The 15,671-nt window shown below is 38.5% G+C and overlaps 1 protein-coding gene across 8 annotated transcripts in view; it reads right to left on the reverse strand.

Annotated features, from left to right (window-relative positions):
• The window catches only part of Acaca (acetyl-CoA carboxylase alpha), a 275,396-nt gene that overhangs the window by 98,723 nt on the left and 161,002 nt on the right, over positions 1-15,671 (reverse strand). For 7 of the 8 annotated variants that reach the window (XM_029483172.2, XM_029483174.2, XM_021178351.3 and 4 more), the window contains 5 exons: positions 10,171-10,194; positions 7,529-7,672; positions 6,599-6,695; positions 5,748-5,855; positions 144-200 (listed from right to left, as the gene is read on the reverse strand). In XM_029483172.2, coding sequence (XP_029339032.1) covers positions 144-200; positions 5,748-5,855; positions 6,599-6,695; positions 7,529-7,672; positions 10,171-10,194 — 430 coding nt within the window. The remainder of the gene's footprint in view (positions 1-143; positions 201-5,747; positions 5,856-6,598; positions 6,696-7,528; positions 7,673-10,170; positions 10,195-15,671) is intronic. The other variant, XM_029483171.2, reaches the window with a different exon arrangement.

Raw genomic sequence — 15,671 nt, forward strand, 5'->3', positions numbered from 1 at the left:
AATTAAAAAAAATTATTAAATAGAGAAATAGTTATTTCTTTGTTTAGAGTCTATAAATAACATATTATTGAAACTCCAATTCTTATCTTTAAGATTGCGATGGGAACATAAATCCTAGGCAGATATAATTCATGTGTCAATACCTTTTGTGCAACTAGGAACGTAAGTCGCCGGATCCCATGCTCAACCAAAGTAGCTTTCTATGAAAAAAACATACAAAGCATAAGACAGATGACAAAATTTTACCTTATTTAGTCTTTACAAGATTCTGATCAGAATAAGCACCCTTTCTGGAAAACAGACCTCATCTCAAAACCTTCAAAATTAGAAATAAATTTGAACGTTGCTCTGAGATTAAGTGTTAAAAAAAAAATAGATGTTATATTGATCAGGAGAGAAGAGAAAGAGAACTCTACAGAGAACCAAGGGCCATATGAAATCTTAGAACTAATTCACCTCAAGGTAAAACATACTGCTTAGTTTTAATTGTCAATGTGACAAGCTGGAATCATGGGGTAAAATTCTCTAGAGGGATTGTCTAGATAATCTTGGTCTGTGGGCATATCAGTATGGGGTATCTCACCTGAGTGTGTGTGTATCTGTGCATCACAGGTATCTCACCTGAGTGTGTGTGTATCTGTGCATCACAGGTATCTCACCTGAGTGTGTGTGTATCTGTGCATCACAGGTATCTCACCTGAGTGTGTGTGTATCTGTGCATCACAGGTATCTCACCTGAGTGTGTGTGTATCTGTGCATCACAGGTATGCAGGGCTCAAGGAGGCCGGAAAAGGACATCAGCACTCCTAGAACTCAAGATCCAGATCCCCAGTTGTGAGCTATACTGTGACAGCTGGAAATCAAACCCAAATCCACTGGAAGAGTACAGTGTTCTTAACTTCAGAGGCATCTCTATGGCCCCTGTGTGGGGTAATATTGATTACATTAACTGACGTGGAAAGACCTGCCTGGTGTGAGGCAGGCTCATCCCCATGAGAGTAATAGGGCAACAAAAATTACATGGAGGAAGAAGAGGAAGAAGATGAGGAGGAGAAAAGGGGGAGGAAGAAGAGGAGGAGTATTTAAAGTTGGGTGGGAAGTGAGGTGAGGGATTGAGATGAGCGTGAGTGGGGATGGATGTGATCAGAGTAGATTGGCTAAAATTCTCAAAGAATTGATAAAAATATTATTTGGTGGACTGGAAAAATGGCTCATCAGCTAAGAGCATGACTTGGTTTTCTAGGATTAGAGTTCAATTCCCAGTACCCTTTATTGGGCAGCTCCAGAAGACTGAAAACTCTAGCCTCTGTGAGTACCTGCAACTACAAGCATATCTCCACAGACGGACACATATACGTGCAATTTCAAGCATATTTTTTAAAAATAGTAAATATATAAAAAACTGCCAGGCTTGGCGGTACCTGTCACCCCAGCACTCACTCAGGAGGCTGTGGGAGAAGGATAGGTGACTATCCTTCAGGGACAACCCAGACTAAAGCAAGTTGTCATCTTTCAAAAGTGGGCATTCAAAATAATGTTTAACAAGTTTTTAAACTTGGGGATCATTCATACATCCACTTGGTATAGGCAAATAAGATGTTAGAAATCAACACTGGCTTCAAGATAGCCATAACTTGAACTCCCAAACCTAACCTTTTGGTGTACTGTTTATTTACTTCAAAAAGCAAAGGAACCGTAAGTTTCCTATGTTTTTAAAGGTCATTACAAAGGAGCTACATGGTAATAAGCAGGAAAGCAATCTCATCAATTGACTAACTTGGAAGAATTCATGAATAACACAAAGAAAAAGATAAGTGGACTTTTACAGTCCTCAGCAAGACTATAGTTTGATTACATTACTATATAACTTGAACAGTTTATAATCAAGTTGTTTTAATCATTAAAATTACACTTATTGGAACTGGAGAGATGATTCAATGGTTAAAAACACTGGCCTTTCTTCCAGAAGACCTAACTTCAATTCCCAGTACCCAAGCAGCAGCTCATACCCAGCTATAACTCCAGTCCTAGGATACCCAACATTCTCTTCTGCCTTCCATGGGTCATAGATATGGCACATAAACATACATGTAAGCAAAACACTCACACATAAACTAAAATTAAGAATTACATTTACAGCCAGGCAGTGGTGGTGCACGCCTTTAATCTCAGCACTTGGGAGGCAGAAACAGGTGGATTTCTGAGTTCGAGGCCAACCTGGTCTACAGAGTGAGTTCCGGGACAGCCAGGGCTACATAGAGAAACCCTGTCTGGAAAAACCAACCAACCATGGATCACAGGGCCCCCAATGGAGGAGCTAGAGAAAGTACCCAAGGAGCTAAAGGGCTCCCTATAGGTGGAACAACAATATGAACTAACCAGTAACCCCCAGAGCTCGTGTCTCTAGCTGCATATGTATCAGAAGATGGCCTAGTTGGCCATCAGTGGAGAGAGAGGCCTATTGGTCGTGCAAACTTTATATGCCTCAGTATAGGGGAATGCCAGGGCCAAGAAGTGTGAGTGGGTGGGTAGGGGAGTGGGTGGGGGAGGGTATGGGGGACTTTTGAGATAGCACTGGAAATGTAAATGAAGAAAATACCTAATTAAAAAAAAAAGATACAAAAAAAAGAAAAAGAAAAACCAACCAACCAACCAAACAAACAAATAAATATTACATTTTCTATTTGTGTGTTTGAGTCTATATTAGTGTGGGTCTTGAAGATTGACTGGAAGTCATCGGGCTTTAGTGGTAGGTATCTTTACCCACTTAGCTATCTTGCTGGCCTCCAATTCTTAACATTCAATAATATATAGGATATTTTTTAAATTTAAAGTGTTTTTCTCTTATAAAAAAGCAAGTTTCTAGGCCATGTCCTCTTATTTCTAGATTCCTATTATGATATTACTGAATATTAGCATTGCTATTATTTATAGCATAAGCAAAAACTAATAGGGAAAATATATTTTCTACAAATGAACTTCCATGATAAATTCCTAGATCAAATGTAAGTAAATTTTAGTGTTAACATTTAAAGATTATCCACACTGTCATCGTACTCTTCAGTGTAAGTAAACAAATACTGACATTACAAAAAGCAGTGTGCTAAAAGAAAGGAGATATAGAGATGTTCTCTCAGTGTGCTGAGCAACAGACTCTTCAGACACCAACAGAGAATTCCACTACAGTTCCACTACAGCTGAGTCCTTCAAAGACAAGCATCAATAGCTATGTTCTGGGAAGGGAAGAAAATAACTTTAATAATGCCATGATTTAAAATCAAAATTGTTATTGCTTTTAAAATTCCACAAGTGGCTGACAATAACAGCAGAGCAACAGGATTCTGATTACATTGTAATAATGCGGGTCTCACAGCAAGTCCACAGCTATTACCCAGCGATTAGGCGTCATCACCTGGAGAAACTCCATTTACACTGACTGCTTCAATCTCCTCCACAAGTCATTTACAAATATATGATCCTAATTTCTATGAGAAAAAAAGGACATGCTGGGACTAGAAGATTATTTGGACAATTTGGATCAACCTATTTGATAGTTTAATGTGTGCCTTAAAAAAAAACTTTTTCTAAACTGCTACAAGTATGATTATGAAGTGAGAAACAAAACGAGTTATCACTCCCGTTTTTTTTTTTCCAAAATTGCTTTTCCCTCCTTCTCTTACATCTATTTTAAAAACGTGAAGATGAAAATAGCAAGTATTCTAAGATAAGCATCTTAACTGAAGCTTTATCTAGGCTCATAGTGTTAGCATTCTGCCCTCCCCTTCTAAAAGGCCTCAGGCAAGGACACCAGATTTCCCTAGCATCATGTGAGAATGGAGGACCTCTTTGGATAAGGTCTGCAATCCATAGGGCATAGGAAAACAAAAAGCCCAAAGTTGTGAAAACACAATCAAATACAGGTAATTCACACAGAAATGTCTAGATAGTAACTTTCACTGCCTTATTCCATGAAGTGGCTACCGCCATGTGCATCAGGACTCCCCACTGAGGTTACTGTGGTCACTGGCTGAGGAAGGCTGATTTTAAGTAGTTACCACCTAAAGATAGTATACACCTTTTATAGAGAAAAATTACCAAGCCAGCGAATTTATTTGCTTCTCTGAAAGTACAATCTCCGCTTCTCTGAAAGTACAATCTCCTTGCGTGTTGGCCACTGCAAATCCAACATCAGTTTACCTGCCCTGAAGTGTCAGAGTAAATGCTGACTCATGTTAATTACTTCATCACCATTTCCCCGACTAGCTATCTACCATGAGCATTACCTGACCTGAATATCAAGGGCACTCATTTTTTAGAGGGGTGAATTAAGTTTTAAAATATTTACTGAGTTCTTCATAGCAAGCACTAAGTGCTGTCCCTTCAAATGTAACATAAGGGTGTGGCCATTAAAGGCTGTTTTAAGAGCTTTAGCATCTGTCACAGCATGAATACAGCTCAAGAGTAGAACAGTTGCCTGTTGCAGGAGGCCTGGGACTTCCATTCCCCTGTGCCTTTACTATGGTTGGTTGATTGATTACTGTCTTAAACATGTGTACTCAGTTCCCCTAACTAGATTATATGGGGATGAAAATATATCATTTTCCAAATCTCCAAGATCTGGTATGAAAGCCTTAGCTTCACTGCCTCCCACTTGGTTACAGAGCAGTATTAATTAACCTCTCAGAACTTGAGCTTTTCCATGTGTTACAATAGAGTTGTAACACCCGACTCATGCAAAACTTGTGAGATTGTAGAAAAGTACAAGTAAACTGAAATAAAATTTCTGTATAAATTAACATCATTGTTTTAAAAATGTAAGTTGCTGTCAGACAGTGGTGGCTCACTGGGAGGCAGAGGAAGTGAATCTGTGAGTTCAAGGCCAGCCTGGTCTACAGAGCTGGTTCCAGAACAGCCAGGGCTATTCAGAGAACACCTGTCTTAGGAAACCAAAAACAAACCAAAAACAAACAAACAAAAAAGGTAAGCTGCCATTTATCTCAAATACACGGGAGGCAAAGGTAGGTATATCTCTCTGAGTTTGAGACTAACCTAGTATACATAGTGAGTTCCAGGTAGTCAGAGCTACATAGAGTCGTCTTGTCTCAGAAAATCACAATAAAATGTCAAAACAACAACAAACTCTACACACACACATACACACACACATACACACACACATACACACACACACGCATGCATGCATGTATGTATGTATATATGTATGTATGTATGTATTATACTGATCAAGCAGTAATTTATACACTCAAATGACAAGAAACAAAAAGAAAGCTGGAAGTATTGCAAATATTTTTAAGGGGTTTGGGGTTGGGGGAAGGCCAGAGATAGAACCTTCATGGGGCTTGAGCACATGTAGAGCTCATCACCAAAGCTATCTATCTATCTATCTATCTATCTATCTATCTATCTATCTATCTATCTATCTATCTATCTATTCAGCAGGTGGCAGGAATAAACAACAAATGTTCAAAACTAAAATGCTAGGAGAATTGGAAACATTTTCTTTAAAATCATTTGAATATCTGAGGTCTTGTCATAAAAATATAATCATTATAGACCATTAAATTACCTGGAAAAATTTTCCTGAAGGCAAAGCTAGCCATAGTCTTGAGACTTATAATAAAAGACACAGTAATGATAAACCTTACAGGTAGAAAAGGCTGAAAAGAAGGCTATGAAGCAGCCAACAGAAAGGAGCCACCACCACTTTTACCCAATCAAGGACTCACATTCTGCTGGGTGAACTCTCTGAACATAGCTGCAAGCCTGTCATCCTCAATATCGCCATCAGTCTTGATAGCCACATTCAGAATATGTATTGGTTCATCCCTGGGGACCTGTAACCCAAGAATAAAACCAAAGAAAACGATGAGGCTGGCTGCTGCAGAAGCTGGAAGAAGTTACCTGGTAGAGCAAAGGCATACACCCACAGGACATTCTGGTTTGCTACTCTGTAGGAACAAGCACACTCAAACTACTGCCCAACTGTCACAGCAGAGTTAAATAAAGCACATAAGACATCAAATGCTGTAGTTTGAGGGGACTTCAAATCTGCACATGAACTTGAAAGTCACAGTTTCTCAATTTTTTTTCACTGACAAAATGGGAGTGAAACAACCTGTACGAGGGAAAGAAAGCACTGTAACAGTGCTCACTTATTGCACTTAAGCTCACCAAATGATGCATTTACCCAACCACAGGAAAATAATGGAACAGTCAGTTACTGAGAAAGTAACGAAGGGATTTAATAAAGGCCACCTTTAAAACCAAACCGTACACGTCCACCATTTCCTGAGGACTATGAAAGACGTAAGCTATCATTGCATGGGAACTCAAGAAACAAGTAATCTTTAGAGCAACACTAGGAGGCCCAGAGGCAGCTCCAATGGGTATGCATGTAATGGAGAACAATCTCCACATTTATTTTTTAAGTATTTTGAGACATACAAAATCAAGTAATATAACATTAAGTATAAAAAGTTGAATTCTTCTCATAATAATTCCAAAGTCAGAAAAATATAGTATAATGTAAGTCCTACATCTGAGAATACAAAGTGGTCTTCCAAAGGGAGCACCATACCTTGTCTTCATCATAGAGCGAAGTATGACCAGACTCTGGGAATGTGGGGCTTTGGGGTGGGGAGTCACAGAAGCAGCCCATTATTTCATCAAAGATCCTAAAAAAAACAAAACAAAAAACAAAACACTGGAGAAATGTCGACAATAGAAACCCAAGTGGCAGGAAACTAATGCTGCTACAGTAGCTTAGGCTAAAAGAATAATCTACCCTACCATCATGTGCTCAACAGTCAGCAGAATAGAAATACCAGTAGCTAGAGATGACATGCAAAATATCACCAAGTGGCAGAAATTAGGAGGATGGATTGTTTAAACTTTAATAAACCATATATATTTTTTTCTTTTAAGAAATGATATAGAGCTTTTTTGCTTTGTTTTGTTTTTATATGTAAGATATGTGCAGCCCTGTCACCATCGCTCTTAGAGCAGCAGAAGGAGCCCGGGACTGGAGCAGTGACAGGCCAATGTAATTACCCCTCCCCCTAGGGTAATGCATCAGTATACATCAACAGATAGATGCTGAATGCATTTAATCAAAAGATGTATCGTCTCTAGTGGGGCTCACTCTAGTGTTGTGTTTAATTTCTCCTGACATTTCACTCATCACAGAGCAGACAGCTTCTTCTGTTAGCTCCTGAGGTAAAGATGATTTTATTTGTTTCTCTCCCACCCACCCCCCCTTTTTTTTTGGTTTTGTTTTCCTCCGGACTAGGCTTTATACTGGAAGGAGAGTCTGAACAAGGAGTAGAAACCGGAAGACATCTATCTCTCTGAGGGCATATATAATGAAAGCTGTATCTCTCTGGCTACCTCATAGCTCTTCAGACCTCCTCTTTTTTTTTTTTTTTTTCTTAGAAAAGTCAGGCCTCCAAAACTAGAGATGCATGGCTACCCATGTACAGACAGGGAAGACAGTGCTATAATGCCTTACCTGACAAAATCTTCAAAGGTCCGGAAAGAGACCATTCCGCCCATCCGCTGACAAGGTGGCGTGAAGGCGTTGTCCAACAGAACATCGCTGACACTAGCTACATGAGTCATGCCATAGTGGTTGAGGTTGGAGGCAAAGGACATTCTAAACAGTAATTCAATCAAGAGCATTAGAAAAGGATCTAGGACTGGGAGATTAACAAAGGAGGAAGGGAGTGTGGAGAAAACGGTCATGTGGGGTCAGGTTGCAGAGCAGATATGGTTTTTTTAACCCACTACAGATAAAACTGTGGTGAGATTCATGTTTCACTGGAGTTTCCCAACACTATTGCTTCATCACTCCAAAATTTGATCAGATAGAAATCTAAAGACCACTAGGAATTGTGTGGTAGTCTTTAACCCAATGACAAATTGGATGAATGAGCAGTACATAGGGGTTAAAAACCATCCTGCATCTTCCCCGTCTCCTTTCTTCCTTTCAAAACAGTAAGCAAGTCAAGTGAGTTGCAATTATTTAATATTTAAGACGCCCCCCCCCAGGAATAGATTAAACATCCCTAGATACAGTTTTATTAATATCAAAGGATAATTCTAATAAAGAAGAATGAAGTGGTTTAGTAAATAATGATAGCAAGTTATCATTTATGGAACAGAAGTCCTCAAAAGTAACTTTATTGAGGTATTTACCTTTTCCTTTGGTTGACTGACAGATATTTATTGATTATAGTTCTTCCTTTTTAAAAGAGTTTAAATCCACATTGCAAAAATTCCTTTTTATACTTAAGCACATTTGAACTACCACCAAAAGCCTTATTAACTTCTAGCAAGGTATAAAGGTAGAGCATTCGTCTCAAAGTATGTGTAAGCATGACAATCAGTTGCTAAATGGAGATGCTTCAAGAGAACTGAATTGATTTCTTCAATCTAACTCCATAATGAATATGAATATTCTTTGATGCATCTCAGCAGAATGTACTCATAAATAATAAGGTATTTCTGAAGGACCAATCAGGACAGCCCGCTAGGAAGGATCAAGCTAAAGGATGCCTCCAGGATTTGTCTGACACATTACTGGCATATTGACCTGAAGCAAATTCAGAGTGAGATGATGAGACCTGCTCTTTGGAAAACTATTCAAAACTCTCGCTGAAGAACACCACCTGCAGTGTTGCAGGAGGAAGAGGCAACGTGAGCTTGAGATCTGAGGCTCACTGCAAGTCCTGTTTATACAAGGATGCTTTGCAAGGTGAGGATACTGCTCACACAGACTAAAGAGACTGACACTCCAGGGTTTTACTCTTGGTAATGAGGACAATAGGACAGGAAGTTCATCATTTAATAGTATTGGAAAACAGAAGGCAGAATAAGAGAGGAAACCATTGATACCATGGATGAAACAAATGAAGCACACTTCAAGCAAGTCTTACACATGGTGCTCACTAGAAACAGGGATTCTGAGCTGTGTTAACTCAGAAATGCTATTATCCTGACTTCTAGGATCACCAAGTATATCTGTGCAATGAGCAAGTTTGTGAGGCACCTTTTCCATCTACCTATTATTAGACAGGAAAGAGGCAACGGGTTCCAGATAATATTTGAAGGAACTCCTTCTAAATAAGCTAACAGAATATGATTGTGGCAAACACGGGGTTAAATATATTTTTCACTTGACAGAACCCCATGGGAAATATATACAAGATTCAGTTTCCCCTCTATCTCTATGCTCATGGGCCAGAACAGCTAAGGTTGGCAGATCTGAACCAAGCATCCCTCTGAGGGAAGACCAACGCAGAAATACTTTTCCTCTTCCTCTTTCTCTCCCTCCCCCCTCTCTCCACATTTTAATAGAGCTATAGGGCTATAATTTGTTTTAGTTACTAGTATTTTAAAAGGAGAGAAAAGATTTAAGCCTATAAATATTGTCACTTCTACAGAGAGTTTGCCACCAACTTGTCACTGCCCTAGCACTTTCTGGATTCTGTCCAAACAAAACTGCTGTCCTCTCAAACTTGCATGTGACCTTGCTTGGCTGAGGAAGCAGAAGAAACGCAAAACACATACTGAAATGCCACTCGCACTGTACTGGCTTGGGAACTTCTTCACACAGCTCAAAGTAACAAAACTTAATACACCTTTCCAACATTAATCTTACAGGTATAAAACAAAATGAACTTTTAAATCATGGGAACACTTTAACACTTAAAAAAAAAACAGTTAACAAAATGATGAAACATGAGATCAGCTATTTCTGGAATTTTACTCCTCTAAAAGGAGAAGCAAATTAGACCAACTAATACTGAGAATGTTTTGCCAGGCTAAGAATAATCTTAAGGGTTTCTCCTCTGAAAGCCCCAAATGTAATGAGAACTCAGCAAGATGTTGCCAGCAACGCTGAACATAGCCTGTCAACACACTCCCTCTCACACAGAGCTCAATGGGGTCTCTGCCATACTGACACTTTTGGAACAGCTGAAGACATGCTTTCTGAACAGAAAGGGTAAGTCAGGATGTCCAAGGGGAAGCTGAGGGTTTCTTCGCTGACTGTAGTATGATATTTTTCCATGTTTCACTATGCTAAGTTGTTTTTTCAGGGTTGGGGGAGGGATGTGCTTTTAATTGGAAAAGAAACTAAATATACGGTACCTGTTTAGCGTGGGGATGTTCCCTCTGTAATTAAACAACCACAGTTAGTTACTGATAGGTTAGTGAAAGCCATAATAAAAGAATTGTCAGAGTAGATACAGACCAGTCACCAGGAGCTCCAGTTTAGCAGCTCTGGCACCAGCAGACATAATTAAGTGCTCATTACCCTTCAACCCCCAGGGTACCTCCAAAGAGGCTTCTTCCTGACCTACCTCACCACAGCAGCTGTTGAGGAAAGGGTCCAGATGTATCACCAGGGATTTTTTAAACATAACTCTCATTACAAAATAATAATAATAATAATAATAACAACAACAACAATAATGATGTGGAGTAGTGGTAAAACACAGACTGGTTAAAAAGTCAAGCTTTAGTATATGGCACATTATCTTTAACCTGAAACATGAAATATGACCCCTGAAACAAAATGTCTATAGTATTCCTTGCTCCTATTACAAATCAGAAGTTGGTTCCATAGCTCCTCCTGCCTTATTGTTTTTCTGGAATATGTAATAAAAATAAGGAAATGAATCCAGTGATACAGGTCCCCTGAAATTTAGCCCCACTTTTCCTCTCTGAAAGGCAGCATGTATCCTAGGGCACAGGAGGGCCCTGAAAATCCTAAGGAATCTATATTATACTAGTAGTTTGGTATAACCTTGTTACAGTTGATATCTTTAATTAAATGAGTGTAAGATAACTTTTTAATTATTATTAGCTTGAAAACTCTATGCCTTTCACTAATAAAATGGTACGTAACTTTGACTAGTTTTAGAATTTCCTCAAAAAGAAAGTGTCAAACTCATGAAAGAAAGACTGAGCCCAGTGGTAGAGGTGTAAGCACTCAGGAAGCAGAGAGAGGTTCATCTCTGAGTTTGAAGCCATCCTGGTCTTCAGATGAGTTCAAAGACAGCGAAGGCTACACAGAAAAATCCTGTCTTGAAAAACCATTGAAAAAAAGAAAACAGAAAAAGAAAAAAAAATAAAGAAAGATAGATTGAAATACACAAAGAGGAAATAAGGCAAGACTCTTTTATTATCTTTGGTATTTATAACTATTTCTCAGAATTTTGATGTCAGACATTTCCAAACATAAAATGAATCGGACAAAAACTCTTACTTTCAATGTTAAAATGGCAAAGGAATATCACCTATAATTTAGGGGTACTGTAAGGGTGTTGGTTGGTTGGTTGGTATTTTAACCTTCTTACATTCTTTCATCAGCACTGAATCATTATTAGGGTTTTCTGGCACACAGAAGATTTAACGGGCAGGACACGCTGGGAGGTATTGATGATGTGTGGGAATGAGGATCAGGGAAGGAAAACGATGCACTTTCCACAGCAGTGAAAGGAACAGGAGAGACTCAACTGGCCACATAAATAAAAGACTGTGGCATATCACTGGACACAAACTGTATACCTCATGTGATTTGTGATCAGCAATGCTCTTTGCGTCAAACCTGTTCCAGAGTGAACTCCTAAGACAACAAGAGCTACTTAGAGTACAAACCCTGAACCTTTACTGTCTGGATACCTTGAGTTCTCACTTAGAGGAAAATGGGATTTAGTCATGAGAAATTCTTAATTATAATGCTTTTGGCCCTCAAGAATATAAAAAATATGAAGATTTACAGCAGAGATGACTCTAGTGGAACAGAAAACTTACTGAAGATGGTTAAAAGAATACAGAGTGCCTTACTCTTGTGATATAAAAGATCCTAAAGAATCTGTACTCTCTTATCAGGAACCTCAGTTCAGAGAGAAGAAACCTGCAGCCGAAGCAATCTCTATCTCCACTCATCTAGATTTGCAGAGTTTAGAAACCAGCACAATGTCAACTGTTAACCAACTTCTTAATAAAATAGACTCATTACTTCTATAGCTACCCTAGCCTCTTGGGGCATCTTCACAGGATGAAGGCTGAATTTTCAGAAGAACAAGGTCTAAATTAAAAAGCACATCAGCTAATAACCAAAAGATAGCTCTTCCCCATAGCAATTTTCAAGCTCTCATAGGGAGCCCCCTGCTGCTTTGTCATAGAAGTACTCACTATATATACGGGGAGTGGGAGGTGGGAGGCAGTAAAAAGGAAGGAAGGAAGGAAGGAAGGAAGGAAGGAAGGAAGGAAGGAAGGAAGTCTTAACATTGTTATTTAATTTTAAAAAATGGCTTCAAGTCAATCAATCATGTGAGAGGCAAGCTTGGCCAATTTATCCTCATTGGCAAACTAGGAATTTGGGGATCACAAAAGAGATGAACTGGGGGCTGGAGAGATGGCTCAGTGGTTAAGAGCATAGACTACTCTTTGGAAGGTCCTGAGTTCAAATCCCAGCAATCACATGGTGGCTCACAACCATCGGTAATGAGATCTGATGCCCTCTCTGGGGTATCTGAAGACAGCTACAGTGTATTTAGTTATAATAAATAAATCAATCTTTTTTTTTAGCCATATTTACTTTATACAGGAGCTAATAGAACAGTTTAAGAATTTGATTAACACTGCCAACTATACAATATTTTAAGATACTAGAGGTCTACATCCATAGCCTATACAAAAAAAGGGGGGGATCAAATATTCCATTTATGAAGCTAAAAATAAAATTTACCACATTCAGCTGTATATTCATCATCTTTGATAAGGCAATCAACTATATTTTCAAGTACATAAAAGGATTATTAACTTCTCAATTCTTCAGTTTAAAATATTCAACAGATTTACTATGTTGCCATTTTCATTTATGTTTGGTAACTACTGGATTCACTCTCCCTTTAACAATTTAAATTAGTTCCATTTTACAGATATGACAACTGAACAAGAAGATAGAGCTTTTCCAAAGATACTGTTCTCTATGGTGCCACAAACCAGAAACTGCGCCTTATATTTTCTTATCTCTCTGTATTTGAAGCTAGAATTCCACACAATATAGACTTTAAAGACAAGAGAATCTTTTGATTCCTGAGGTTTCTTGCATTAAGTTACCTCTCATTTTTTTGACCTGCCTACCAAGTCTGTTGAGGATGCCTGCATGAATGAAAAGTCAGAACTGCTGTGTGCTAGCTGAATCCTTTTTAGTTTAACAAACACAAACTTCTCTGGCAATTGAAAGTTTTTTGAACATGTACACGACCCTTTACAGCTGAATTTTATTTTGCTTGATTTTAGATGGCCCTACATACATCTTTTATCATATAAAAATGTTCCTGGCTATTTTGTCTTCTAAGTTAAAGAAAACGCAAAAAGAACCCTATATGAAAATCACAGGGATGAATTCAACCAACCAATGGTTGTTACATCAAGCTGTGACTGAGAACCAGTACAGGGTAAATCTTTTGAAATCAGGCAGCAAAGCAGAAACAGAAGAGGTCAGCTGAGTAACCTACTAGCAGCCAGTAACAACAGTACCACAGAAGAGAGAGCAATTTAACTGGCTGTGACCACTGGTGGTCTCTTCATGTGACTGTATTTCAGCAGAAGAATCCAAATCAAGAGCTGTAAAACATGTCTGAAACATGAATTTCCCTCCCCAACCTCCTCGCCGTTCAGATGCCCTGATTCCATTGCAAAGCTTGAGTTTACAATAAAATGATCATTGCCTCATTCATTTGCAGACTCTTCTAAGCCCCTTCTTAGCTCTGCTGGAAGACTGTGCTATTCCTGAAACAGGAATGCCAACAGGGTTACAGTACATTACTGCTGCCTGCTGTATAATTAGCTACAAACCCACAGCACAAAACTACAGGGATTTACAGGTGCCCTGGATTCTGCTTTTCCTTCCCCCTGGAATCAGCTAGTCTTTCCTGACAAGAAGAGACCTTGGGCAACCCTAATGATATATTGAGAGCTTTAAACTCGACTCTCCAATCTTACGAGTCCTGAGTGCCAAAATAACACAGCAGAGACAGGAAGCTGAGCCATGGACACAGGAAAGCACTTTGGTAAGCACTTAAACCTGCTGAGAATCTTCTCTTCTGCCAGATGCTTGCATCTTATCAGCAGACTATGCTGAATGAAGCAAACAAGCACTGTAGGATTATATCTATTTATAGCTCATTCTAGCCTGCTAACTACAATCAAGTGCTCCCACTGCTAAAACTCCTACAAGTTGGATGACTTTTGAGTATCTCAGTACTATCCAAAAGACGATTCTAATCTCTGGATGTCAGAGAATATCAAAGTTCTCAAGAATGGAAACAGGTTGCTGATTAGTCACATGGGAAGCCTCTCATTTCTAACTTTCTGCACAAATAAAAGGAAGATCTTTAGAACACTGAACAACAGCTGAACATCTGAGGTGCCAAACCACTAAATCCAGCTATGAACAAAACGTGTTATCAGGAGAGTGCACAGCTGACCTCTTCTGGATGTAAGGCCTGAGAAAAGCATAGTACTTGAACCAAAGTGTCTAACACAAATGAAGAAGATTTACAGGAACTAACAGGAAAGAAGGTGAACTGCAACTTAACTAAAGCAAAGCATGAATTTGAATCTAAGAAATAGGTGGAAACACCAATAGGTCCTCACCCATTATAAAATATGTATAGAAATATACAGCAAGTCTATATACTTCCATCTCCAACATCAACTTTTGATACTTATATAAATGACGAATCAATTAAAAGTTTTAAAAATTGCCCAAGTTAAACTACTGTGTGTTACATACAAAATATATTTTGAGTTTTAAATTTTGTACGCCCAGTTTGTTAATAATATAGTCATATGCTGTCAAAGAATTTGACATAATTTGGTTATGTCAAAAACCAATTTGGCATAATGTGGTTTAGATAAATTTGTATAAAATATCTATATTTGGAATTTGGCATAATGTGGTTTAGATAAATTTGTATAAAATATCTATATTTTAGAATATTAGCTTACACAGAGTAACTGAAGAACATTAAATATGTTCAAGGTTAAGAGAAATACTAACATCAAATCATCTAACAAACCGTCAAAATTAAAAACATTAGGATAATGGTCAGTAAAAAACTGACACTTAAAATTATATACAACAGCAATTAAATCTAAATTCTAAGAAGGTTTAGAGTACAAGCAGGAAATATACAAAAATAGACATGTGTCACAGGTTTCTAACTATTCATTAGCCACTGTTCAAGAGAAGGAAATGAGAAGAAACAGGTAACTCCAGATCAGGCAGTGGTTGTTTCTGAGGACCTGAGTTTGATTCCCAGCACCCACATGGTGGCTCACAACCACTATAATGCTGATTTCAGAAGATCCAATGCCCTCTTCTGGCCTCTGAGGACACCGGGCATGGGCAAGATACACAGACATACATTGAGGCAAATCACCCGCATACATAAAATAAAATAAATAGAATCTTGAGGAAAAAAGCCTATGGAAACTTTGTAAGCCAATTAAGCAAATGTGCTACAAGGGAATCTGTTCTTGGTCAGAGATGCCCTACTCATTATAAACCTACTTTTGCCTATGTTCCAAGAATCTAAACAAGTCCTAACAAAACATGGGCCTTCAATTCA

The sequence above is a fragment of the Mus caroli genome, unplaced genomic scaffold, assembly GCF_978045245.1.
Source record: "Mus caroli unplaced genomic scaffold, Mus_caroli_1 scaffold_13, whole genome shotgun sequence".
Lineage (NCBI taxonomy): Eukaryota > Metazoa > Chordata > Mammalia > Rodentia > Muridae > Mus > Mus caroli.